Source organism: Nothobranchius furzeri, chromosome 8 (genome assembly GCF_043380555.1).
Source record: "Nothobranchius furzeri strain GRZ-AD chromosome 8, NfurGRZ-RIMD1, whole genome shotgun sequence".
NCBI lineage: Eukaryota > Metazoa > Chordata > Actinopteri > Cyprinodontiformes > Nothobranchiidae > Nothobranchius > Nothobranchius furzeri.
Genome location: NC_091748.1, coordinates 69086012 through 69108955, shown reverse-complemented (window position 1 = coordinate 69108955; position 22944 = coordinate 69086012). Strand labels below are relative to the sequence as shown.

At 42.9% G+C, this 22944-nt stretch overlaps 1 protein-coding gene across 2 annotated transcripts in view; it reads left to right on the top strand.

Annotated features, from left to right (window-relative positions):
* The first annotated feature begins 588 nt into the window (after window positions 1-588).
* Window positions 589-22944, top strand: part of ror1 (receptor tyrosine kinase-like orphan receptor 1) — a 213759-nt gene continuing 191403 nt past the window's right edge. Inside the window, exons 1-2 of one of the 2 annotated variants that reach the window (XM_054752124.2) lie at window positions 589-678; window positions 777-919. In XM_054752124.2, coding sequence (XP_054608099.2) covers window positions 832-919 — 88 coding nt within the window. In that variant the 5' untranslated portion in view covers window positions 589-678; window positions 777-831. Of the gene's footprint in view, window positions 920-22944 lie in introns of both variants that reach the window. The other variant, XM_015970992.3, reaches the window with a different exon arrangement.

Genomic DNA, 22944 nt, shown 5'->3' with positions numbered 1-22944 from the left:
ATCTGTTAATCACTCAAAATTTATAAAAATTAACAACTTACAATAGTTTCAGTGTGTGTCAATTTAGAGAACATGTTATGAAGATTCAACATGCTGCAGGGAAGAGCGTGCAATATGCCGGGGGGTCAAATTTCAAAATCACTGACATTTCAAATCAAACCTGGTTTTCCTTAAGCGTCATAATTTTAGATTTTAAACTCCTTCTGCACATCTGGATTTTAATGAGGAGAAAATGTGGACTAATTCTCCTTATCAGGAGAATAGCCTCCTCATCAAACAGGAGGCTTTAGCTGAATGGAACGCAGCCCAATCACCGCACCTGCGGTTTCCCCGCAGCATCAGGGTCTAGTCCGCGTGTTAAGGTTGGAATTTACATAAACTAACTTCACTTATTTAACTTGGACAATACAAACTGCGATTTAAAAACAAATCTGATTGGGAGTTTATTTAAATAAATAATGCCAAAGGCTTGTTTCTGATGAACTGCAGTGGCCACACGGTGGCGACACGCGTCTAACCGCCGCCATGTGGCTGCGGTGGGCTCTGATCCCTGACTGAAGTTTGTTGGAAGGAAGTTGCGCTCGTTCGCAGAGACTTCCAGTCGGGACAGAAGTGAGCTGATCTCGAGGTCAGAGGAGGAACAAGAGACGGAGTGTTGTCCCGAAGACTCGTTCCGAGGTGCGCTTTTTAAAGGAAGCCGGACACCAGTTCACCAACGCTCTGACTGAGATTTGAGATTATTTTTTATTTATTATTGTTATTATTATTGTCTGAAGCGCTCGAATTAGGAAATAGTGCGCAGTGGATGTGAGAGCGGCCAGAGCCGGAGGAATGTATCCAGACCGTGTGTGGAGATGTCCCGCCTGCGCGCTTTGGATCGCGCTGCTCCTCCAGAGCGTCCTGGACCGGAGCGCGTCTGGTGAGTCTCCTCCGCCTCTCCTCTCCTCCAACTCTGGCCCAAATCTGTATATAACCACCATCTCCGAGCTGACTCTTCCTCTGTCTCGTCCCCATCGGGATATTTTTATTAGGGGTTTGTTTTCACTCCCATCATCCCTCTCACGGCTGCCTTTATTCAGCCTCTCCTCTCATGGAAATGCTCTTTGGTTTCTAGATGCTGCTGCTTTTGTGATTCGGAAGCCTCGGCACGGGGAAACACAAAAGGGGTGTTCTGGTCAAGCCATTGCGCCCCTAAGCGCCCTCTACAAATGCAAATGTATTAAAGATAAGCATGCAAAGAGGATTATCTATTAGGCAAACACTTGCTGTCTCTCACAATAGGTTAAGTTGATTAAACTAATGGTTAATGGGATAGAATTTTTTTTATGTAAAATTTGACTTTTGCAGCGTTTAGCTCTGAGGGAAGCCACCCCCACAGTCCACAATTGTTTGACTAATAGAAGTATGATTGATTCCGTTTGAGCTAGATATGAGATGTTTATGAAGGAGCTCAGGAAAGGGGTTTAAACATTTTCTTCTTGTTTTTCTTTTTGAGTCTGCAGTAAAGAGCCTCCCAGTCTTGATGGGTAGTTATGAATGATCTCCGGAAGATTTCCAGGGTTTGTTTGGATTACCTCTGTCCTCCCTAAATGCTTTAGACTGTTATTTACAATGAGGCTGCAGCTCGCGGTGCTCCGAATGATGCAAAGCTTTAACGACTGGCCTCCTTTCCCCCAGCTCGCTCAACATCTTGTTGGCCTCATCTTTTTGCCTTGAGGCAGAGAGGAATGTTAATCCACATCACTTAACAGGAATCGTTGGCTATGGCTCCTTGTAAATGGAGTTGAATGGTAGAATATGGTTTTGGACTGGCGCTAAAGCCCTGTAGTTTAACCCCAAACGTTGAGTCAAGAATCCAAACTGATTGTTTTGCATTTCCTTCCTTTGTAAACGTGAGATTATTGAACGACAGGCTGTCTGCTGCAGATGACACGCAGCCGGTTTGCATCAAAGTTTTAGTTCTTCCTTCGTAGATGCAGCTTGGCTTTTACACTAACTGACATGGACGAGGAAATTGGCCCAATTAAAAAGCTTTTTCTTTTTCATTACATCTGCAAAGTTGACAGCGTCCTTGCCGCCTTTGAGGTGGTTCCAGAGGGATCACAATGGGAGTTTTGTCTCCTCTCTGGGTTGCAGTAATGGAAACAGTCCGAGAGGCATTACAGCGCGGTTTGGGCAGTAATGAAATGTAAAGGGAACGGTGCACCGCCATGAGATCCGAGGCCGCACGGTTAGCCGGACGCTCAACGCCACTGAGCAAACGTGACGAGGGGAAAAAAGAACTAAATCTGCTTTTGTCTGGGGTTTTCTGGTTTGCTGGTCAGTCTGAAATCTTCCAGTGAGGTCAGAGGTCACAGGTCTGTCAGTGTAGTTTCAACGCCTGAATTTGTCTGGACCAACCAGCGTTTTCATTTGTTATTGTGGTAGAAAACAGAAAAACACGCACAAGCTCAAAACCACATGTTTGAGTGATTTTCAAGAGCTGGATTCACCCTTAAAGCTGAGTCTCTGTCTGCACTTAGACACTGACTAAGGCAGGTCAGAGGGTCATGAAAGGAATTTGCTTTTCTGATTACCAAAAGATTTTCAGGTTGACTTTTTACAGACCCATTTATCCATCCCATCTGCCCTTTACATGCTGATTTAAACGAAACAAAGATGCTGTAGAACATTACAGGAAGGATTCGTGTGAATGTAACTTTCAGACAAGTTAGAAGCATGCCCGAACCACGAGAACACAATCAAAGCGGAATGTGGAAAAAACATTTTTGTGATTGTTTAGGCCCTAAACCAAAGGTGTGGTTGACTGAAAAAGCATTTTTAAATGTTTTTTCTGATTTATAATCGGTCACTCTGAGTTTTTCATGCAGGTTGAACAAGAAAATAGTCTCCTACACCTATCTCCGGCATTAGCTTCTGATAGAAAACAGATGGTGAAACTCTAGGATTCAAAAGTCCTGACAGATCTACGTCACACTGTCTCTTAAAGTTCATGGACTCACCCATCTTAGCTCACAATGGAGAAGGCTGTTGTTGGTTTATCATCTGGGAAACAGCAGAGAACGTCTCAGCTAGTAGAAGCTAACTGTTAGCATTAACAACTGCACCACATGGCAGAACTCCTCCAGGCTCGGGTTATTTGTGGAGATTAAACATCCATGTTGCGAGTCAGTGGTAGTCGTGTTGCTGTTGTCCAATCTGAGGCAAGATGTCCAAATATCAGCAAATAAGGCTCAGAGACCCGCCGTCTGAAGCTCAGCTGTGATGTGGGCAACTTTTAGGTCAGAGAAATGGCGCACCCTGAGAATAATTTACAAGGCCTTCCTTCCTATTACTGTAATTAAACAAGTGAACGACTCCTTTAACTAAATGCAGAGTCCTAACTTCAGTTTTTTTAAAGGGACTTTACAGAGTTTTGAATTTTTATGCTCGCGATTGCCCCCTCAGGCCAAAAGCGTAATGGCAGCTTCAATAGTAGGCTCGTGCACGAGGCACGCATGCTGTACGTGCACACTCCTTAATGAAAATAACAGCTGAGACAGTCCCGTGTGTGTGTGTGTGTGTGTGTGTGGCCCGGAGGACAGAGGACAGGAGAACGCGCAGCTAATTAATTAAATAATTTGGTTCTGTAGCTTTCTCTTCAGCACAGCCGACAAAGGTTTATGATGGGTCAGTCCTCCTGCATGCTCAGATCATTCCCTTCCCTTGCTTGAAAAATTGTTCCAAAATGAAAGTTGAACCCACATCTTTTTTATCTGTGAATTCAATGCCGTTCGGCGAGTCTCAAATAAAAATTTGGGCATCTTACTGTAAAAAAATATACCATTAATGTAAAAAAGAAACTCTAAATAAACTATGTTCACATCCAGAATCAAACCCAGGTCTTCTGCATGAGAGTCCGATGTCTTACTGGATGAGCTAAAGGGCCAGTGATGTCCTTTGTATCTGTAACATTTATATCCTTGATGACAGCTGAAACAACGTTCAAAGAACGGTTCGGAGCGAAAATGGCTATTTTGTTGCTAATTTGCAGGAAATATCTAGAAGAAAGTTCTACAGAAAGTAGCTGAGGGTCCTCAGAAATGTAGCTAGGTTCATCACTAGGCGTTAGGAACAGCGACAAAGTCACTGAGTTGGTACTACCTCTCTCTCTGCTGCTAGAGCTACTGATAGCAAATGCTACGGGCGATGCCTGAGCGTGAACGCGCATGAAGCAGCCTGCTCGACCCGAGCAGCTCTCTTTTTCTGTGATTTTACAGAAAAACAGGCAATCACAGTAAAAATGCCAGGGCCCATTCTACAGGACCAGGGCATTGCAGGAGAATGTATGAAGAAGAAATGTATTAGTTCTATACATGTTTTGGCTGTCAAACTTCCATAATGCCCCTTTAATCAAATCTGAACATTTTTATTTATCCTTGATTTATCTGCCTGATTCTGAATTGAAAGTTCTGCCTATATTTGAGCTGAGCGTACTTTTAAAAATAATCCCATTTAAGCCGCGCTCAGCTACTGCCCTTGGTAATAATCTCTGGCATGTTCATAAAATTAAAGTATCAGCAGTGTTTGCCACTTCTTCGTAAACCGTCAGAGTGTTTCTGACTGCGGGGTGTTCATCCCTGAACGTTAAAAGTCCTCTGCAGGGCAGCGACCATCAAATCTGTTTAGAATAACATTTAAAGCTTTTAAAAACACCCAGGAAGGCGATAAATCACATCGGTGTAGTTAAACACGGGACACACGGATAATATTTGCACGTTTGCTCTTGGAAAAAAAGACGTCCTGCTCCTGAGGTGTCTCCTGATGTTTTATTTAACTTAGCATGAAAACATTCAGACAAGAAAAAGTGTTTGAGAGGTTTTAGTGTTGCAAATTGACCCTGTAAGTGTGTCCTTGTGATTATTATTTTATCTCGATGATCTGGTCCACCTTTTTCAGACTGATGACTGTGTTGCGTTTAAAAGCTGAACTCCCACTCTGCACAACGCTACGCTCACTCTGGCACCAAGGGCCCAGCATCCCTAAAAGCTTTTGGCAGACGCAGGAGAATGTGGCAGGACCTGGATGTGTGAAACAGATGTATGGCTTTTCTTTTTCTAGCAGGGGAAAAGTTGATTTTTAGACAGCTCCACTTCATTTTGTGTGTGAAAAAAAAGCGTCGTGTTTAATTTAATCAGCACGTGGCAATGAATCATATGCACAGACTCTGTTTTATGTCTCAGATTTAAAACATTGGTGTGTAGACTTTACGCTGTTAGGTCCGCGTGTTGCTGCTGGGCAAACTGTTCAGAGAGTATAGTATGCTAATTGTTCAGCTGCTGTAAAACATAAAAATATTAAGATATCATATGACTTACTTTTTTTCTGTGCCAGTAAATGGTAAATGGGCAGTAGTGGTATAGCGCCTTCTTGGGGTCCATAAACCCCCCAATGTGCTTAGCAACACGATCTGTCATCCACCCATTCACACGCCGGTGATGATGAGCTACGATGTAGCCGCAGCTGTTGTGGGTCGCACTGACAGAGGCGAGGCCGTCTGAACGCTGGTGCCCCCATTCCTTCTGACCACCAACAGCAGGCAAAGTGGGTTAGGTGTCTTGCCCAAGGACACAACAGTAGCATTTAATGGTCGGAGCCGGGATCAAACCTGCAATCAGGGGCGGATTTAGGACTGAAGAAGATCCGGGGCTTAACACACACACACACACACGTGCGCACGCGCACACACACGCACACGCGCACTCACGCGCACACACACGTGACACGCACTAGTCAACATCATATATATTTGTCTTGTACCACATAATTTTTAATCTGAAGCTACATATTAAGCATTTTCAGGGCAGAGTATTGTTCCTGTTAGTGTTTAGTGTGAGATGATAGTAAATATTCCCTTTCTTTCTCCATCAACTTTACCTGATAAGCTAACTTTAGGCAAACCAGCAGCACAACAGATATTTTCAAATAAGACTCACAAACCTGAGTCAACACCAGTCTCATCAAAGCTGGGGTTCTGTCTTTGTACTTTTGGTCTAAAAAACGTCCTTATGTCCATCTTCACTCATGAGTTTCAGGCAGAGAGTGTAGAAGAAGCCGGCTGCTGAAGGGCTTCTTCTTCAGTGGTGGAGGCTCAGGCAGGCTGTATACAAGCTACTGCCAGCTGCTCCCTCTCTGTTGGACTTTGGTACTGCATGTTACTTCCGCGATTTAGATCCGGGGCTTTTCGTGAAACATCCGGGGCTTCAGCCCAAGTAGCCAGGCCTAACGCCGCCCCTGCCTGCAATCTTCCGAATACTGGACAACCCGCTCTACCTCCCGAGCTACCGCTGTCCTTTAACGGGGAAATAGTAGCCGTGTTTTCACTGTCGGAGTTTTGAGAAATTTCTGAGGGGAAAACTGACCGGTCCTCTCAGCCGTTGTGTCTCCGTACAAATTCAGCCCTTTCAGGAGATTGATGTCAGTAAATCCCGACTGCTTCAACGATGTGTGATGTCACTGATATTAAATGTTTTATGCTGTTGAAGTACACCGTAATTTAATCGAGCCGCTGGACCGGCTATGTGATTTAAAATGTGGTGTTCACTGACCAGAAGAAGTGTCGTTTTCTACGTTGCTCCACGAGACAGCAAAGCCCTGTGAATGACATCATCTTGGGGGGGATTTATTTTTCGGTGTTGGTAGTCCAAAAAAGACAATTTTATATCAGCTTTAACTCTGCCAATTTCCTTTGCCAGTTTTACAAATACTGGTTGTTTTTGGCCAGATCTGCTGATGTCATTTCCTACTGAGTTACAACCAATCAGCATGAGTTACCCATCATTCCGCTCAGTGACTCTACCGGGCCACTCTGAGTACCTACCCCAGCTCAGGCTACTGTAAGCTGAGAAGCTCTCATATCCAGAAGGGGCTCAGAGTAGAGCCATTGCTTCTCAAGCAGCAGCTGTCTTGAAAGCAAGAGAGAGGATGGATTTTTTTCATGTTTGGAGTGTTTTTAGAGGCAGTAGAGACCCGCATGTCAGTACAAAATGATGCAAAAGGTGAGCTTTATAAAATATGTCCACTTTAATATGACTGCTGTTTCCTTTTCATTACTACTGATGATTCAAATTAGAGTGCTGAGGAGAAGTTTCCTCGTGCAGTTTTTTTTATTTTTATTTTTTAGTTCTTGTGTAAATTGGTGGAACTTTTCATTTTTGGGCAGTTTAACAAGAAGCTGGTTGGTTTGGTCTTGTGAAGTAACGTTTAATCAAAGCTCCATCCCATTCACGCTTACCCTCATTTCAGACGCTTGATAAAGTTTCTGCCGCTGCAAACCTTAGCCGAGCACGAGAACCCCCCCCCCACCCCCCCACCCCACCCCCAGTTTACCATCTGCTGCAGAGGTCAGCCTGTCGGAGCGGGAGAGCGGTGTGTGCAGGGGTCAACGAAATGCAGAGCTGGATTAAGAGAAGGAACAAAATACTGCGGTTCAGGTTTTAGTGCTGCACTTAGGAAGTTGGTAGACAGTGGAGCTTTGACTGAAAGAGTCGGCACAAAAAAAAGTGCAGTTTTTCTCCAAAGTATACTCCGTTTGCTACTTTCTGTGTTAATGTCTTTCAACTGCTGCCTGCAAGACGGATGAGTCTTGCCACCTTAAGAAGGGTTCTCTGCTGTGCGTCATACATGCTGCCAGGGACGCCGTAAAGGCGGGAAAGGTTAGGACCAGTCTAAGGTCCCAAGGCTGTCAGGGGGCCCAAAAAAATTTCAAACTTAAAAATTTTATTTTTTTTAAAAATCATAAGTACTTTACTTTGCAGTATTTTTTCTAGTTGAAGACATTAAACAATCTTTTTGTCTACTTTATTTTGACAAGATCATTTGAACATTAAAATAAGCAAGAATGCTTGTAGACATACACAATTAAGCAAAACTGAAACACTAATATAATATATATATGTATATATATATTTTTTTCTCCCTTCGCATCTGGGAAGGCGGAGCCACAGCACCCCTTATGGAGGAGCCGCCAGGGGGCCCAACTTGCTATTTTTTCATTGGGCCCAACATCTCTAGCAGCCCCCCTGCATGCTGCACACAGAGTCCTTTGCTTCAGCTGTAAGATGAACTGAACGCGTGAGACTGCTGATGACAAAGTGAGTCTAATGGAATACGGCTGAATATTGTTTTCTGATTGCTCCTGAAAGCTGAAGATTTAAGAAGATTGGTCTTTGTTAGAGTTTTATCAAATTATTGCCCCCCCCCCGTAAACTCGTGCTTGTTTGAAACATAAACATCATGCAGGGGATTTGGGTGAAACATGCGTTTGTCAGTTCCCCCTCTACGTGTCAGAGTAAGTCTTTTGAAACCTTGTTTGCTCAGCATTAAGGACCTCGGTAACTCCCTCTTCATGCAGGCAGGCAGATAGCTGTTCACTCACAATTAGGTCTTTGTACAACCCCCAAGGTGTTAAATACCACTAACTTTATGGGCTCCGACCCAAATAAAATCTGCTTTTATTAAGGAAAAAACCGTTTTCACCCTTGATTTATTGCTGGAAGATATGCCATCTTCTAATTTGTGCCCAAATATAAATTGGTGGATCTGATCGCTGTTTTAATAGCTTATCTCAGTTTATTAAAAAACTTGAGTTAAAAAAATAAAATACAGTATTTTCTTGTTTCTATCTTGGAGGACATTAACAGGCTTCTGCAGAACTTGAGGACATGCTGAACGGGTTATTGGACCTCTGAATCACGGGACAGGGACCCTCCTGGACCAGGAATGGACACCACTGGTTTAGATCCATAAGGTGTCGTGAGCTAACAGTTCCAGACTCCTAATTCTCACAGCGATCCATACAAACAAAAACTTTTGGAATCACACTTATTTCAGCAGATAAATTAGGATTTGGACTCTGGATTGTTAATCCGTGTATGAGGCTTGTCCCTTTTGCTTTATGGACATAAGTCATCTCACCATCAGCCTGACATCAACACTCCTTTGTACTCTTGAGACAAATGCAGGCTGTCTTTCACTTTTCTTTTTGCCTTTACCTTCACACATCCTGCCTGTATCTCCCCATCTCTCTCTCACACACACACATTGTGCACATCCCTGGCTGCTCACTTCAGCTGCTCCGTGGCTCCTCCTCTCGGCCCGTCTGACTGACACGCTTGTCCGGGCTAAGCCGTCTGTTTACTCAACAATAACTCAGAGCAGAGTGGCTCCTGCCCTCTGCAGCGACACAGAGAACAGCTCACACAGCTTCTGGCGTATAAAGACCAGATTCACTAAGAAACCATTTTTTTGACTTATTGTTTTTAAAGTTAATCTGTCACTCGGGAGTTTAACATGCAGACTGGATGTGAAAATAGCCTCCTACACCTGTCTCCTGCATTAGCCTCTGATGGAAAACAGACTGTTCAGATAAGCCTGACAGATCTACGTCACACTGTCACCTAACATTCATGGACTCGCCCATCTTGACTCACGACCGGGAAGGCTGTTGTTGGTGTGGCATCCAGGAAGCAACAGAGAACAGCCCTTTTTAGAAGACACACCACGCCGGCAAATTTGCGTAATACGCCTCCACGGTGTGTCTCTCCCCTACTGCACACTGGAAGCAAAAGCGGTGCGGAACGGCACAGAAACCGCACCGCTTCAAATAGAATCCTTTATAGTCTATGGAGTGTAACAAACCAGCCGCGATGTGGCAATTTTCAGAAGCGCTGCGCTGCTAAAGACAGGATCGGGTTCTGTTTTTTCCACGAGCCGCTTCTGGGATGCGTCAATCACCGCATTTATATATAGTTTCAGTGTAAAATACCCGGTAATTTTCAAAATAAAAGTATTGGGGCAATGCCATTTCATATATATGAAGCTTACGTGTGACCTAATGGCTTATTTAGTCACAGCATCGCTCCAGAAGTGCAGCGGTGTGTTTTTCATGGCTTTAATCCTGGCGGTGGAGAGGAACAACATCATATATGACATCAAACAGCAATATAAAACATGATTTCTTTATTTTGGGTTTAAGGGCAGATTGCATAAGCAAACCACAATCTTGGAAGTCCCAAGGGATTTTGTGATCCTGCGAGTTGAGCAAGGAGCACGGCAGAGAAGTCGCTTCGCTGCTGAGACTCTCCCGGTGTGCACTTCATTCCGCACCGCTTTTGCTTCCAGTGTACAGTAGGCGTTATGAACGTGCCGTGGCGGCACGGCGCTGCATGAATTTAGCTGCATTTGAGCCGGCATGTTTGGTAGTAAAATTACAGCAACGCCGGACCTGTGAATGCATTTTACACCTTGGTGCAACAAAGGGAGGTGTCATGATTACTGCCGAGCTCCGGCTGGCAACTGTATTGAAAATGAAAGTAAACACAGCACCAAGTTTCACTTTCGTAAACAAAACCAGCTGAGATGATAAACTGGAGCGATGCAGCGCTCCAGAAGCTTCTCTCCGATAGAACCGGAGCTCAGATCACCAGAGACGGCGCAAAAAATGTAACGAGCGTGGCTTCAATTCCAATAGAAAGCAAGTTATGTCCAAGTTTAATGAAAGTCCGCGGCAGTGCAGAGACCGTCTCCATATCCCCTTTATACCCTTCATACCGCCATAGCATAATGTTTTGTAAAAAGGACACTATTGCACCACATTACCGCCATGGTCTGGCCACTTATAAACGACCTAAGGCTCCCTGATGCCACCACGATGTTGTGACAATTTGGCAACATTGGTCTCTAAAAGAGACTAGTGTCTCAGCTAGTAGAAGCTAACCATTAGCAACCCCACCACACAGCAGAACTCCTTCAGGCTTGTGATATTTGTGGAGATAAAACATCAGTGTTGCAGAGTCAGTGGAAGAGTTGTGTTGCTGTTAGCCAATCAGAGACAAGATGATCAAATATCCTCCAGCTGACTTCTATGTTCTCAAACAGGCACACAGGAGCCCCCCCCCCCCCCCCCAGAGAACAACTTTAAAGGCATTCATTCTCCTACTCTAGACCACTGCAGATATATTCAAATATGAGTGAAATTGACCTTTAATGCTGTTATAACAGGCTCTTAACAAAGATGTAACGTAGCATAGCTATACATATATTGTAGAGATAAAAAAAAAAGGTTATCTCGCATTTCTCTAAAAACCTCCACCAATAACACGTTTCAGACCAAAAGCAATTATTAAACCATTCGGTTGTCGGCCTAAAGGAACCGCCACACTTCGCTGGGTCCTCCACTCATTACATACTCATGAATTTATCAACACAACACCACTGGTGTGAGAGGTTCTCCGCTCAATCATAGCAGCGAAGGAGCAGGGGCGTAGCACCAAATTCTGGGCCCTAGGTACAAGTCTTCTAGGTGGGCCCCCATGCTCAATTACTTAATATCTCTCTTACACATTTTTTGTCATGCTATAAGACAAGATAATAAATATGATCTTAGTTTAACCTCTATATTGAGCAAATACAAATGCCAGCATAATAAAAGTGAAATGCCCAGACTTCACATATAATTATTTTTATTTGCCAACAATGTGTTCAAACAAAAACCCTGGAATTTATTTTCCAGTAAATGCCCACTGACGGGTCTTCGTGTTAGCAAAATCACTTATGAGATCTTTAAAGTCCAATCCTTTGGCTAATTGGCTTTCAATAGAAAGAAGAGCTAGGCTGTTCAGTCTATCCTGGGACATTGTTGATCTCAAATAATTTTTCACCAGTTTCAGTTTGCTAAAAGCCCGTTCACCCCCAGCAACAGTCACAGGTAGTGTGCAAAAAATCCTCAGTCCAATACAAACTTCTCCAAAAATGCTCTGTAATTGCATCCTGTAGATGGCATTAAGCAGCTCAAGAGGAGACCGAATGTGTGGAAATGTGGCACCATATATTGTTCTCAGGTGTATCATCTCATTCTCAAATTCAGCTGTGAGATCCTTGTAATATTTTCTCATCAGTGCCTGGCATGATATCTTCATCTGCTCTTCAGTCATGTCTGTCATGGTTCATGATGTTAAGCTTTGCTGATATGTATTGATATATTAAATACATATGACATGAAATAAACCAGGTTCTCTCTGTGAATGTAATGCACTCTAAATTTTATAATCCCTGCATTATCAGCCAAATTATAAGATTGTCCGTTTTCAAGATCAAATATAAAGAAATTTAAAATAGGCTTAAAATATCTAACCAAGTCAATAACAATCCTCTAACACCAGTGTCATCATGCTATATGAAAAACAGTGGCAGCTTCTCATTCCTGAGATTACCACGAATCCATCGATACCAAGTTTGTCCTGGTCCATGACTGGGAAGGAGCTGAAATATCCACACAGAGTGAACCTGTCTTTACTGCGAGGTCCGCGAATTAATTGGCGGCGGCCGCCCGCGATAATAATTCTGATTTATATATATATCTATATATATGTATATAGATATATAAATTAATTAGTGTTTTCACTGATAACACTAATTAATTTATATTTGATCTTGATGGTGAAACTAAAGGCGTTTAACACTGAACACCTAACATGAATGCAGCTTCTGAGAGCTAGCTAATATCAGCTAAAACTGTGTTCTGCTGCTGCTGCTCACCGTCCTTCTACTTGCTTCTGTTCAATTAACTTTTCCTCCTTCTCCTTCTTTTCTTTTCTTTTCTGGAAGCCAGATTTCCCTTTCTTGGGAAAAGACATGACTGACTCTCCTGCCTCCAGCTCTGGCTGTCGGCATCTGCGATGTCTCATTAGCTGTACATGCAGCCGTGCAGCCCCTGGCCGCTGGTGTGGACTAAACCACTTTGCACATTTTTAAGGGGTGATAGATGCCTCAGAGATTATTCAGTTATTATTTTTAAGGCGAAATTCTGTTTCTTAACCTCTTTATCCAGGTAAAGGGAAGTTTATTAAGACATTGAGTAAGTTGGGGGGAAAAAACAACAACAATAAAACATTTTTATTCAAAGCTGTCTCAGGGCCCCTCCCTGCAGTGGGCCCTGGGTAAACGGTACCCTTTCCCCCCCAGTCCGACGCCCCTGGAAGGAGAAACAGCCGGCTGCTACCACTTCTACTTTAGGACAAACTACTAGAGTCTCAAAAAGAAAAACACCATTTGAAGTCACGAACAACAAAGAGACGTTTGGACATAGAAGACAGCGACTGGTGTTTAGCGCTATCTCGTTTCCTCTGACAATGTGGCTGGTTCTGGTAAAAGCGTCTCAGTGAAGATATCCGAGGGTAGGGGTGAGTGTTGCTTCACCGTGCTTGCATTCAAAAACCAGCTTGTTCTGTAGATTCCTTGTAACAGCTTTAAGAATATTTAGCTTCAACATCTTGCAGAAGTTAAAGCGGAAAAGCAGATCTGGAATCAGATTAGTCTTTAATAATATTTGCCTTTATAAATCTTTAAGTGTGTTTAAACTTTTCTTTCCCCTGGAAATGTTGCTGTGGCTGGAAGCAAAACGCCTTCAATCATCACTTTTTTGTATTTCCTAAATCATTCCTGCAGTTCCTTCCAACACATTTCAGTTTGAACGTATCTGGTTTAAAACACGAGCGTTGCTTTGTAAAGTGGGAATTCACTCTTCTCCTGGTGGAACGTTTAAAGTGGAGCTGTCTGGAATCCAGGAAATTAAAGTTTACAGGGCATCTAATGATTTGTGCTTAGGGTGAATTAACTCTATTCCTCACTTTGTAAAGTCTGATACACTCAGTTGTGTAGTTTACCCTCATATTTAGGGATTTGAACAGGTTTTCATTAAAAAGGTTATTGTGGTCATTTGGAACTGCCTTTCTGTGCAAGAGTTTTAAATAATTACTAACTTATCCATTGTAGATAGTTACCAGTTTGGGTTTGGTGACGGCTGATGAGAAAACTGCTAGTCAGAGTGCATCAAAATCCAATTTGTTTTATTTCTGTATTAAACTGCTCAAATTTAGAAAAAATCTAAGTGATTTTTGCAGCATATCATTTATTTCTTATTTTTTACATGAACTTTTTGGGGGAGTTTACATGGATACATATTACTAAGAGCAAAATGCAACACAACCGATGCATCCAGGTTAAGTCCTGCAGGAATTTCTTAATATTTCTGCAGCGATCACTATGTAGCATAAAGGGTTAAAAAAATTGTCATGAATTGCTGTGAATGTCTGGAGCCAATTTAGGCCAGCAGCATCATTTTTTTTCACACAGAAAGACACCTCTTGCTTCAGGAACTTTGCAGGATCAACAGCCTTCTTGCATGGAGTTAGCATGTTCTCCCCATACGTCACATTGTGTAAAAGCATCTGCAAAATGCATCAACATAAACAAGTTGTCAAAAAACCCTTTATAATGTAACAAGGAGGAATGTGTTTCCTGTGTTTTTATTGCTTTACCATTAGCAGCCACTGAGATTAGCGCTCCGTCCTGTGAAGTTGAGGAATTTAGTCTTTTGATGATTCGTTTCTGTAATTGGGTTTTAGGTTAAAGTTATCAGATGTGTTAAGCACCAAGTGGATTGACGGGATCTACTAAAATAATAATAATGGGATGAATGCTGATTGAGACATTTTTTTTTCCAGCTTCATCTGTTTTTTGAATAATGCAAGTAAACGTGGGGGATTCTCCATCAAAGCATGCTTCTGAGTTTCCAAGGAGTCGCCACGGTTCCGTTTGATCTCTGTGGTTTTGAATGGCAATGAAAGGCTGTTAAACAGTCACAGAACAGGAATTTGTCTTTGTGTCACGTCCTCTCCTTCTGTCCACCTCATGTAGGACGAGTTCTGTGTTTAATCCGAGTCGGGTGCAGAAGAGTTTCCACAGCTGGGGATGCTCCTCACCAGGACTTCATACATTTGTCTGCTGTTGAACTCTGCTCCTGTCTTTGTCTCACTCAGACTGTTCCCTGTTGAGGGGAAAAAAATAAAATAATGAGAGAAGTTAGGAGAATTTCCATATTTTGCCGTATTTCCATTTTGAGCCGTTGTTTCACATCCCCATAAATGTTTATCAAAGCTGACACCGAGCTGGAACCACCCCAGTTTAAATGCGGTGTAATTGTGTCCCGCGTGTCCACAGTCCTCTCACACCAACTATTATTTTTCTGTCTCTCTATATATCTGTGTCTGTCTTTCCCCGCGTCTCCTCCGCCCCTTCCCCTCCTGCTCTCCGAGAGCATTCGTTTCAGCGGGGCAGGAAATGAAACTACGTTGCCCCGTGACTCCCAGCAGGAGAGAGGGACCCGAGGAGGGAAAAGGGAAGGGGTTCGTAGAGTAGAAGAAGTACAATAGCAAGTTTTTTAAAGAGAGGGATGAAAAGATTGATAGTCTGAGGAGGCGAGTGAGGATTCGGGCGGACCTGGCTCAGACCAGAGGAAACCAAGAAGGTCTACGAATGTTACTGAGATGAGAAAATATTTTCATAGAGACATTTGACTGACAGCAGGCCTAAATTAACTCCCGGATACCCGTAACAGCCAAAAGTGTTGACTCTTGAGGACACGAAAAGGAGAAAGAAAAGTTAAGAGAGTCGTCTTTCACACAGATTACACGTATCGAGGACGCGAGGCCTCTCTGGCTCTCACAGCTTCTGACCTTCATCTCTCGATCAGAAGTCAATGATCTTCTCCTCAGAGGGGCCTAAATAAGAGGCTTACACCCTCGTGATTCTGCTGCTTGTTTATTTAACCTCTGCGTGGCCGCCTTGAGAGCACTAAGCTTTGCCAACAAAAGCTCATTACCTCTCATCCTCGCCGTTCCATCCAGCCGCTGGACGGGGCGGCGACTGGAACGAACTCCTTTCAGAAGTCTTTGTGTTAAAATATTATGTGACCTGTAAAATGCACTCAATTTCTGCAAACTAGTAACAGCTACAGGCTCGTGCCAACATTATTTCCTAACCACGGAAAATAGACTCCCAGTAGTTCACTGGTTGACACTAAACCTTGGAACATAAAACCTGTCATGTAATTACCGCCATTACTGGAGCGGCAGAGCGATGGCACCGCGTCAGCGTCTTGCCAGACATTTAGCTACAATCCCAGAGCGTTAACATAAATGATTTATTTGAGCTTTTCCTTGAGACGTATGACTGTTTGGGCTGTTGCTGGCAGAGATGTGACGCAACAAGGCTGCGACCTGTTCCCGTGGATGCAGGAGGAGCACAATCCCCGCTTGTTTGCACACGGTGGCTTATTATTTCTGACATGCTCAGTCGGACCGGGCCGGTGCCGATCACGACTGTTTGCAAGCGAGTGTTAAACGGCGGTGCGCTCAGAATTTTCCGTTGTTGGCTCAGTTCTGCAGTTTTGGGGTGCTGTCGTCTTATGACAGGAACGTGTGGTCAAACTAGCCAGATTTTTCCTCGCCCATTCCTTCCTATCGCCGCTCAGAACCCTCACCAAAACAGAATGGTTGTTATGGTTTATGTTACAGTTAATATAGTTTAATCCTGTGCAAAGTTCTGCTTTCGTTCCTGTTATTGCGATTTCATTGCTTGTTTGTGTTTTGTGTCAGAGAGCACTGGCCCGTTGTCCCCACGCTGCCCTCCCTTTGCACCCAAAGCTTTGTTATTTCATTTGCTTTTCACTTTAAACCCGATTTAACTGCAGCCAGCCGGCCTGTTAAAGCTCCTCATGATTACCTGGAGCAGGAGCAGACATTTCTCCTTATTATATTTATCTGGGTGGATGCGAGTTCTCGCAAATATGTTTAGCTCACCAAATGAAACCATAACTCAACAAATGTGTGGTTGAATTAGACGGAGTTACTTGCTAAAACAATTAAAGGTGTCCCAGAATTTCAAACCACATCTAGCTTGTTGTTGCTTGAAGCGTACCAACAAGTCTGTGCTGTCTCCGACCTTCTTTCCTTTGCAAGTTAGTGATGCTGTAATGGCCACAGAGAAACAGTTTCTAATGAAAAAGGCTGGTTTAACGTGTCATCGGCACAGACACACCAACTTAAATTAGCATGTCCCAATACACTTCTACATTGACAATATATAAATGATGCTAACCAGAGAACAACGCTAGCCTGAGCTACTGCTAACACTAGCCCGAGCCAGAGCCGTGTCCAGGACTTTTAAAATGGGGTGGCCCATGTGGGGCACTTGTTTATTCATGGGTGGCACCAGTGGTTATGCTTGTTTATTTATTTCTTAACACAAATCATTTATTTATTTATTTACTTTCTAGTGAATTTTTGAGTTTCGCATTGCACAATCACCATTTTTTCCCCCTCTTCATCTTCTATTTTTGTGGTGGTTAGCAAGTCACTTCTTGTTGCATTACTGCCACCAACTGGAGTTGAGTGGTACTCTAAATACTATGTATGTGAATATGAAAAAATATTAAATAATATTAATACTACATGCCTGGGCTAGAGAACAAGGTGAAAGGTGCATGCAACACACTATTTTGTAGTTTACAACCCAAGCCTTTTGTCGACAATGTAAAGTCAATTTAAACTGGAACTTAGTATGGTGGCACCTGGGGTGGCCAATCAGATTCTAAGGGTGGCATGTGCTACCCCAGGCCACTCCCTGGACACGCCCCTGGCCCGAGCTACTCTTCACACACTGCAAAATGTGCAACAGGTCATCTCTGAGGGTGTGCATGCATATTCTCCGAAGGGGAGACCAGTGCACCATTTTCAGGAACCATTAGTGAACCACACCACAGCTGAGCTTCAGATGGCATGTTTTGGAGTCTTATATCCTGATATTTAAACATCTTTTCTTGGACTGGATAACAGCAATGCGACTCCGCCACTGACTTGCAACGCTGATGTTTTATCTCCACAAATGACACAAGCCTGGAGGAGTTCTGCAGTGTGGTGTAGTTACTAATGCTAATGGTTAGCTTCTACTAGCCCTGGATGTTAAACCAACAACAGGCTTCCCCATCGTGAGTCAAGATGGGTGAGTCCATGAATGTTAAGTTCACGTAGATCTGTGAGATTTTTCTAATCCTAGAATTCCACCGTCTATTCATCAGACTCTAATGAAGGAGATCGGTGTAGGAGACAAGATTCATGTTCAGCCTGCATGAAAAACACAGAGTGACTGTTTATAATCACAAATAATATTTTAAAAATGCATTTTATTGAACCACACCTTTAATGTTCGTGTTCTGGCTTAGTGGGCGGAGAAAAGCAGCCTTTCCACGGTAGAGGTTTATAATGGGGTTGTGTTTGGTCATTTCAGGGATCCTGGGATTTTTTTGAGCCCCAACAAAATTTCACAAGCTATATAAAAGTTCAAAGAAATGTTTCCAGTTGTAAAATAAATAAATAAAATAAAAATCTTGCACTTCGACCCCTTTAACACTCTTCAGCTCTCTCTGTGTCACGCAAACATTTATTTCTTTGTCAAGATTTAGGAACTTGTTGTTCTTGTAGTTTATTTATGGAGGAACAACACAATAAAGGGTGCTCAGCTCTGGACTAGTTCTTTAATTTCTGTTTTAGTTTTCAGAAAACATAAAGTGAACAAAGATGTTTTTGTTGTACCCCGGGTCAAACCAATGCAAAACACATGGAGCATGGGTAACTTTCTTGCCTTTGCTCTGCTGTACGTTTTGCTGCAGATGTGCAAGATTATTTGAGGAAGAAACAAATTTCCTTCCTAAGTGACCTCCATGTTTAATTGACACAAACAACCCATTGCTAATTAGTGTACCGGAGGCTTGTTGATGTGTTTAGGTAGTCCAAACTCTCTGGTGCTTGTTGAATCCCAGAACACCTGACTCTTACGTGTAATAGAAAACATCCAAACGTTTTCTAAAAAGAACAAGTTGAGTTTCCCAGACATGGAGATTTTTGCTTTTAGCAGCCTACACGTATACCTTTAGTCTGGACGTACACAGCTCCCTAGTGCGATCTTCTAGTGTGCATTTACAAATGTGCACTCTCCGTGCCTCAGTGTTGGTGGTCTTGGAACGGCACCAAGCTCACCCGGCTGCTCTGTAATGTGAAAGCAATTAGCAGCCAGTGGTTTTACGCAGTGCCGATACGCGTGCAATAACAATGAGGACGCAGGTTAGTGGTGAGCTCAAGGTAGACCATTTGGCCGTTGCGTCACCTTTGGACTGTGTGGAGTCTCTTCACACTTCTTAGACATCGAAAGGCATTCCTTTATTGATACTTAAACAGGGTTTTGTTTGATTATTAAATTCTTAAGATGAATGAATGGTTTATTTCCAGGAGAAATCCGTGTGAGAGTTCAGGACTGATGGAAATGGGTTGCAGTGAGTTTAAACCCAGATTTACTCCCCTCCCTGCAGACCTCTTTGATGTATTCGCCCTCCCTTTGCATCATCTGACATCTATTTTAATGAGACGGACATGCCCTCGATAGAGATCTGTAGATTACAGTAGAATCGTGCTGCACACACACATTCATATTTGAGTCATTTCTCCGTGAGATGTTTTGTGTGTTTAGTGTGCGATCAAGGTGCCCCCCCATCACATCTGGCGGTTTGTGGGTTTTTTCATGAACTGCTAAATGAGGGGGAAAATCCTCTCAGCTGCCCTCAGGAAAACTCACCTGGTGCTGCTGTCTTTGTCTCTTTCTCTCTCACTTTCTATTATTCTCATAATTCTCTGCAAAACTCCAGAAGCATCCTGCCACAATCATCCTCACCTTCTCTTATAACCTTTGCTAGCATGTCACTCTTTTTCTTTTGGCCTGCTAGATCACTAAAATTGGCCATAAAGATGAATATGCTTCTAACTAATTTACCCGTGTCCTAGCATAACCTCAGACGTCCGATTAAGACGAAACTAGAAAGAGTTTGGCGACTTTACAAGCAGGCCTGAGGCCCCCTCACATGGTAAAGTCATTTTCAGCCAGACCTCTGTGGGAAGCAGAGTGCAGGGGCAGCATCCACCTCGTGCTAACGTCGTCTCAACCCCCCGAGAGACAAATTTTGGTTATTTGAAGGTAGTAGAACTGAGACAAATAAACTCTCGGAGCTGAAAAGCCGCTTTTGTCTCAAACGACCCTCTGAGACCTCTGCCTACCTCGCTGTATCAGCAGATCATAAACTACACGCCGCAGCTGGAAATGCAGGGGTCCACAACGAGCCGGGGGAAGATCAGTAGAAAATGGAGCAAAGTAAACAAGATGAAAGACTGGAAATGAAAAGTAAACAAAGTAAAATTGGGCAGGCTTAGACGTAAACTGTGCTTTAGATAAGAGCGAGGGCACAGATCTGTGGATTAAAATGAGTCTGAATGAGACAAATCCTTCAGGATTGGACTCGGTGTTCTTTGTCTTGAGTTTCCCGACCATCTTATTAACATCTCACAAGATTAACGTGTTTATCGCTGCTCCTCGCTCCGACTCCTGCTATTCTTCTTGCCCAGACAAGAAGTAAGCCACCTGAGCCCAGCAGTAACTTTAGACACCGTGTCTATCAAAGCAAGGCTTACTGCTGAGGCTTACCACCTTTCACTTATAACCCATCATTTCAGGATTTCCACGATGCTGTTTACAAATCAAACTACACACTGAGCAGATACATGACAGCTAATATGAGTATTAGACAACACTTAAATACCTGTGATTGTACACTAATGCCCCACTAAGAGCACATTATACAGCATTATGAACAGATCCTTAAACATTACCCTTGTGTTTATCACCAAAATCAACTTCTGCTGGTCTCATTTAACCCAGGGCAGAAACGTGTTCGTACAAATGTGAATTGCACATTTTTGATTAGAACATCGGATCAAAACACATTTCCTTTGGTGGTAAGGCTAAATTTACCCTACCTCATGCCCTTTTTTATACATTCTGGACATCATTCCTCCTATGTAATCCTCACGGATTTTCACTTTCTATAAAAGTACATCGACGAGATGAGGAATAAGCAGGAAGACAAGAAAAACATCTGACTCGGGCTGAGGAAACCCCTCAGTGGTGCATTCCAAGAAAATTCCCTTTTTTGGCAAATTTGATGTATGAATTTGGAATATTGCAGAAAAAAATCACAGAAAAATGATTTGTTCGTTTCATTACTTTTGCTCTTGCCCCTTCCCGTCTCTTCTTCACATCTTTCTTCTCCATAGAAATCAGGTTTTCTTTTTCAGTATCTTAGGCCTAATAGATCATAAGCTCCGAGTGAGAAGGAAACTCCCAATTTAGCTTAACTACTGGTTTTTGCTTCAGAGCGTGTGTTGATAAGCACACATACCCTTCATGTGTGTCTAATTTAATCAGCAGACACCTGCCGGCCCTCTGAGAGGTCATTATGAACTGACACATCACTCTGATGTTCTAGAAAAGCTCTGAAAATGAAAAGAAAATGCCTCTGCTGGGATGTATAAAGTAGGCCATGCAAAACGGTACACTTCCTGAGAATTCTGCAGCCTGGTCCCAAAAGTGCCACTGGACCACCAAGGCTTCAGGCAAACCTGCATCCTGACCGGCCTCACTAAAAAAAACCTACAGTGTTGATACTTTTTCCTTTGGAGTGGAATTCCTGCTAAGGGATCATTTCTCTTTTAACCCTCAAACTTCTAACACAGCAGATGTTTTCTGTCCGTGACTCTGATTGTTCAAACAGGAATGGCTGAATTTGTTTTACATTAAAAAAAACGTAGCTTTACCTAGCTGGTTATCCAACCAGAACACTGGTTTTAGTGTTTATACAAATGGGTAAAGCAGACCTAAGGTGGACCGTGTAATCGTTTGTCCTTTTGAGTTAGAAATCCCTTGTTCAACACACTAGCAGTGGTCCCTGGTGAGCTAGAAGTGAGCTAGATCAGAGTTGAGCTGAACACGGTAGGATCTGGAGTCTTATTTCCTGATTTTTGGACATCTCACCTCTGATTGGCCAACAAAAATGCGACTCTACCACTGACTGCATTTGCTTTGCGACTATGATGTTTTATCTCCACCAATAACTCAAGGCTGAAGGCCTGCCATCTTATGGAGTTGCTTATGCTAACTGTTAGCTTCTGCTAGTCGAGACGTTCTCTGCTGTTTCCTGGTCGCTAAACCAACAGCCATCGTGAGTCAAGATGGGTGAGTCCATTAACGGGAACTTGACATTATAACGTGCAATCGAGCGGCTTTTCTAATCCGAGTGTTTCCCTGTCTATTTTCTGTTGGCTAATGGTAAATGGCCTGTATTTCATATAGCACCTTCTAGTCCTAAAATCCCCCAAAACGCTTCACAACATAATCAATCATTCACCCATGCACGCACACATTCACAGACTGGTGGTGATGAGCTACCATGTAGCCACAGCTGCCCTGGGGCGTACTGACAGAAGCGAGGCTGCTGAGCACAGGCGCCAGCGGTACCAATGACCACCACCAGCAGGCATTGCGGGTTAAGGACACAACACCAGCATTCTCTGGTGCAAGCTGGGATCGATCCTATAACCCTCCAATTACTGGATAACCCTCTCTACCTCCTGAGCTACTGCTGCCCCTAATGCGGAAAATAGGGGTAAACTAGGGGTAGAAGACTATTTTCATGTTCAGTCTGCAAGTGAAACTCTGAGTGACCGATCATAATCAGAAATAACAAGTAATAGTTAATTCTCAGTGAACTTGTCTTTTAAAACATTTCATTTGCTGTTGGACTTTGTCTCCGTCAGCGCGCCCCAAGGAAGATGTGGCTACATTGCAGCGCATCACCATCACTTTTTATTTTTATTTTTTTCTTCATTTATTTCATTCAAAATAAAAACAAATAAAACATATAAACAATAAGAAATACATAACAAAAATCACATTTGAACGAAAAGCAGCAGAATGAAGAAAAACATCTTATAATTTCTGCCCCCTCTTCCAGATGAAATAATCAATTTATATATAATTACCATTTGTCAGACACACACAGATTCATTTGAAACTTTTTCCTGTTCTAAATTCCAGTGCGATCATGATCATTGATTTAATTTACATTTTCAAAATTATTTAGTACACTGAACTTGGTAAAATTTTTTAATATATTAAATTACAGTT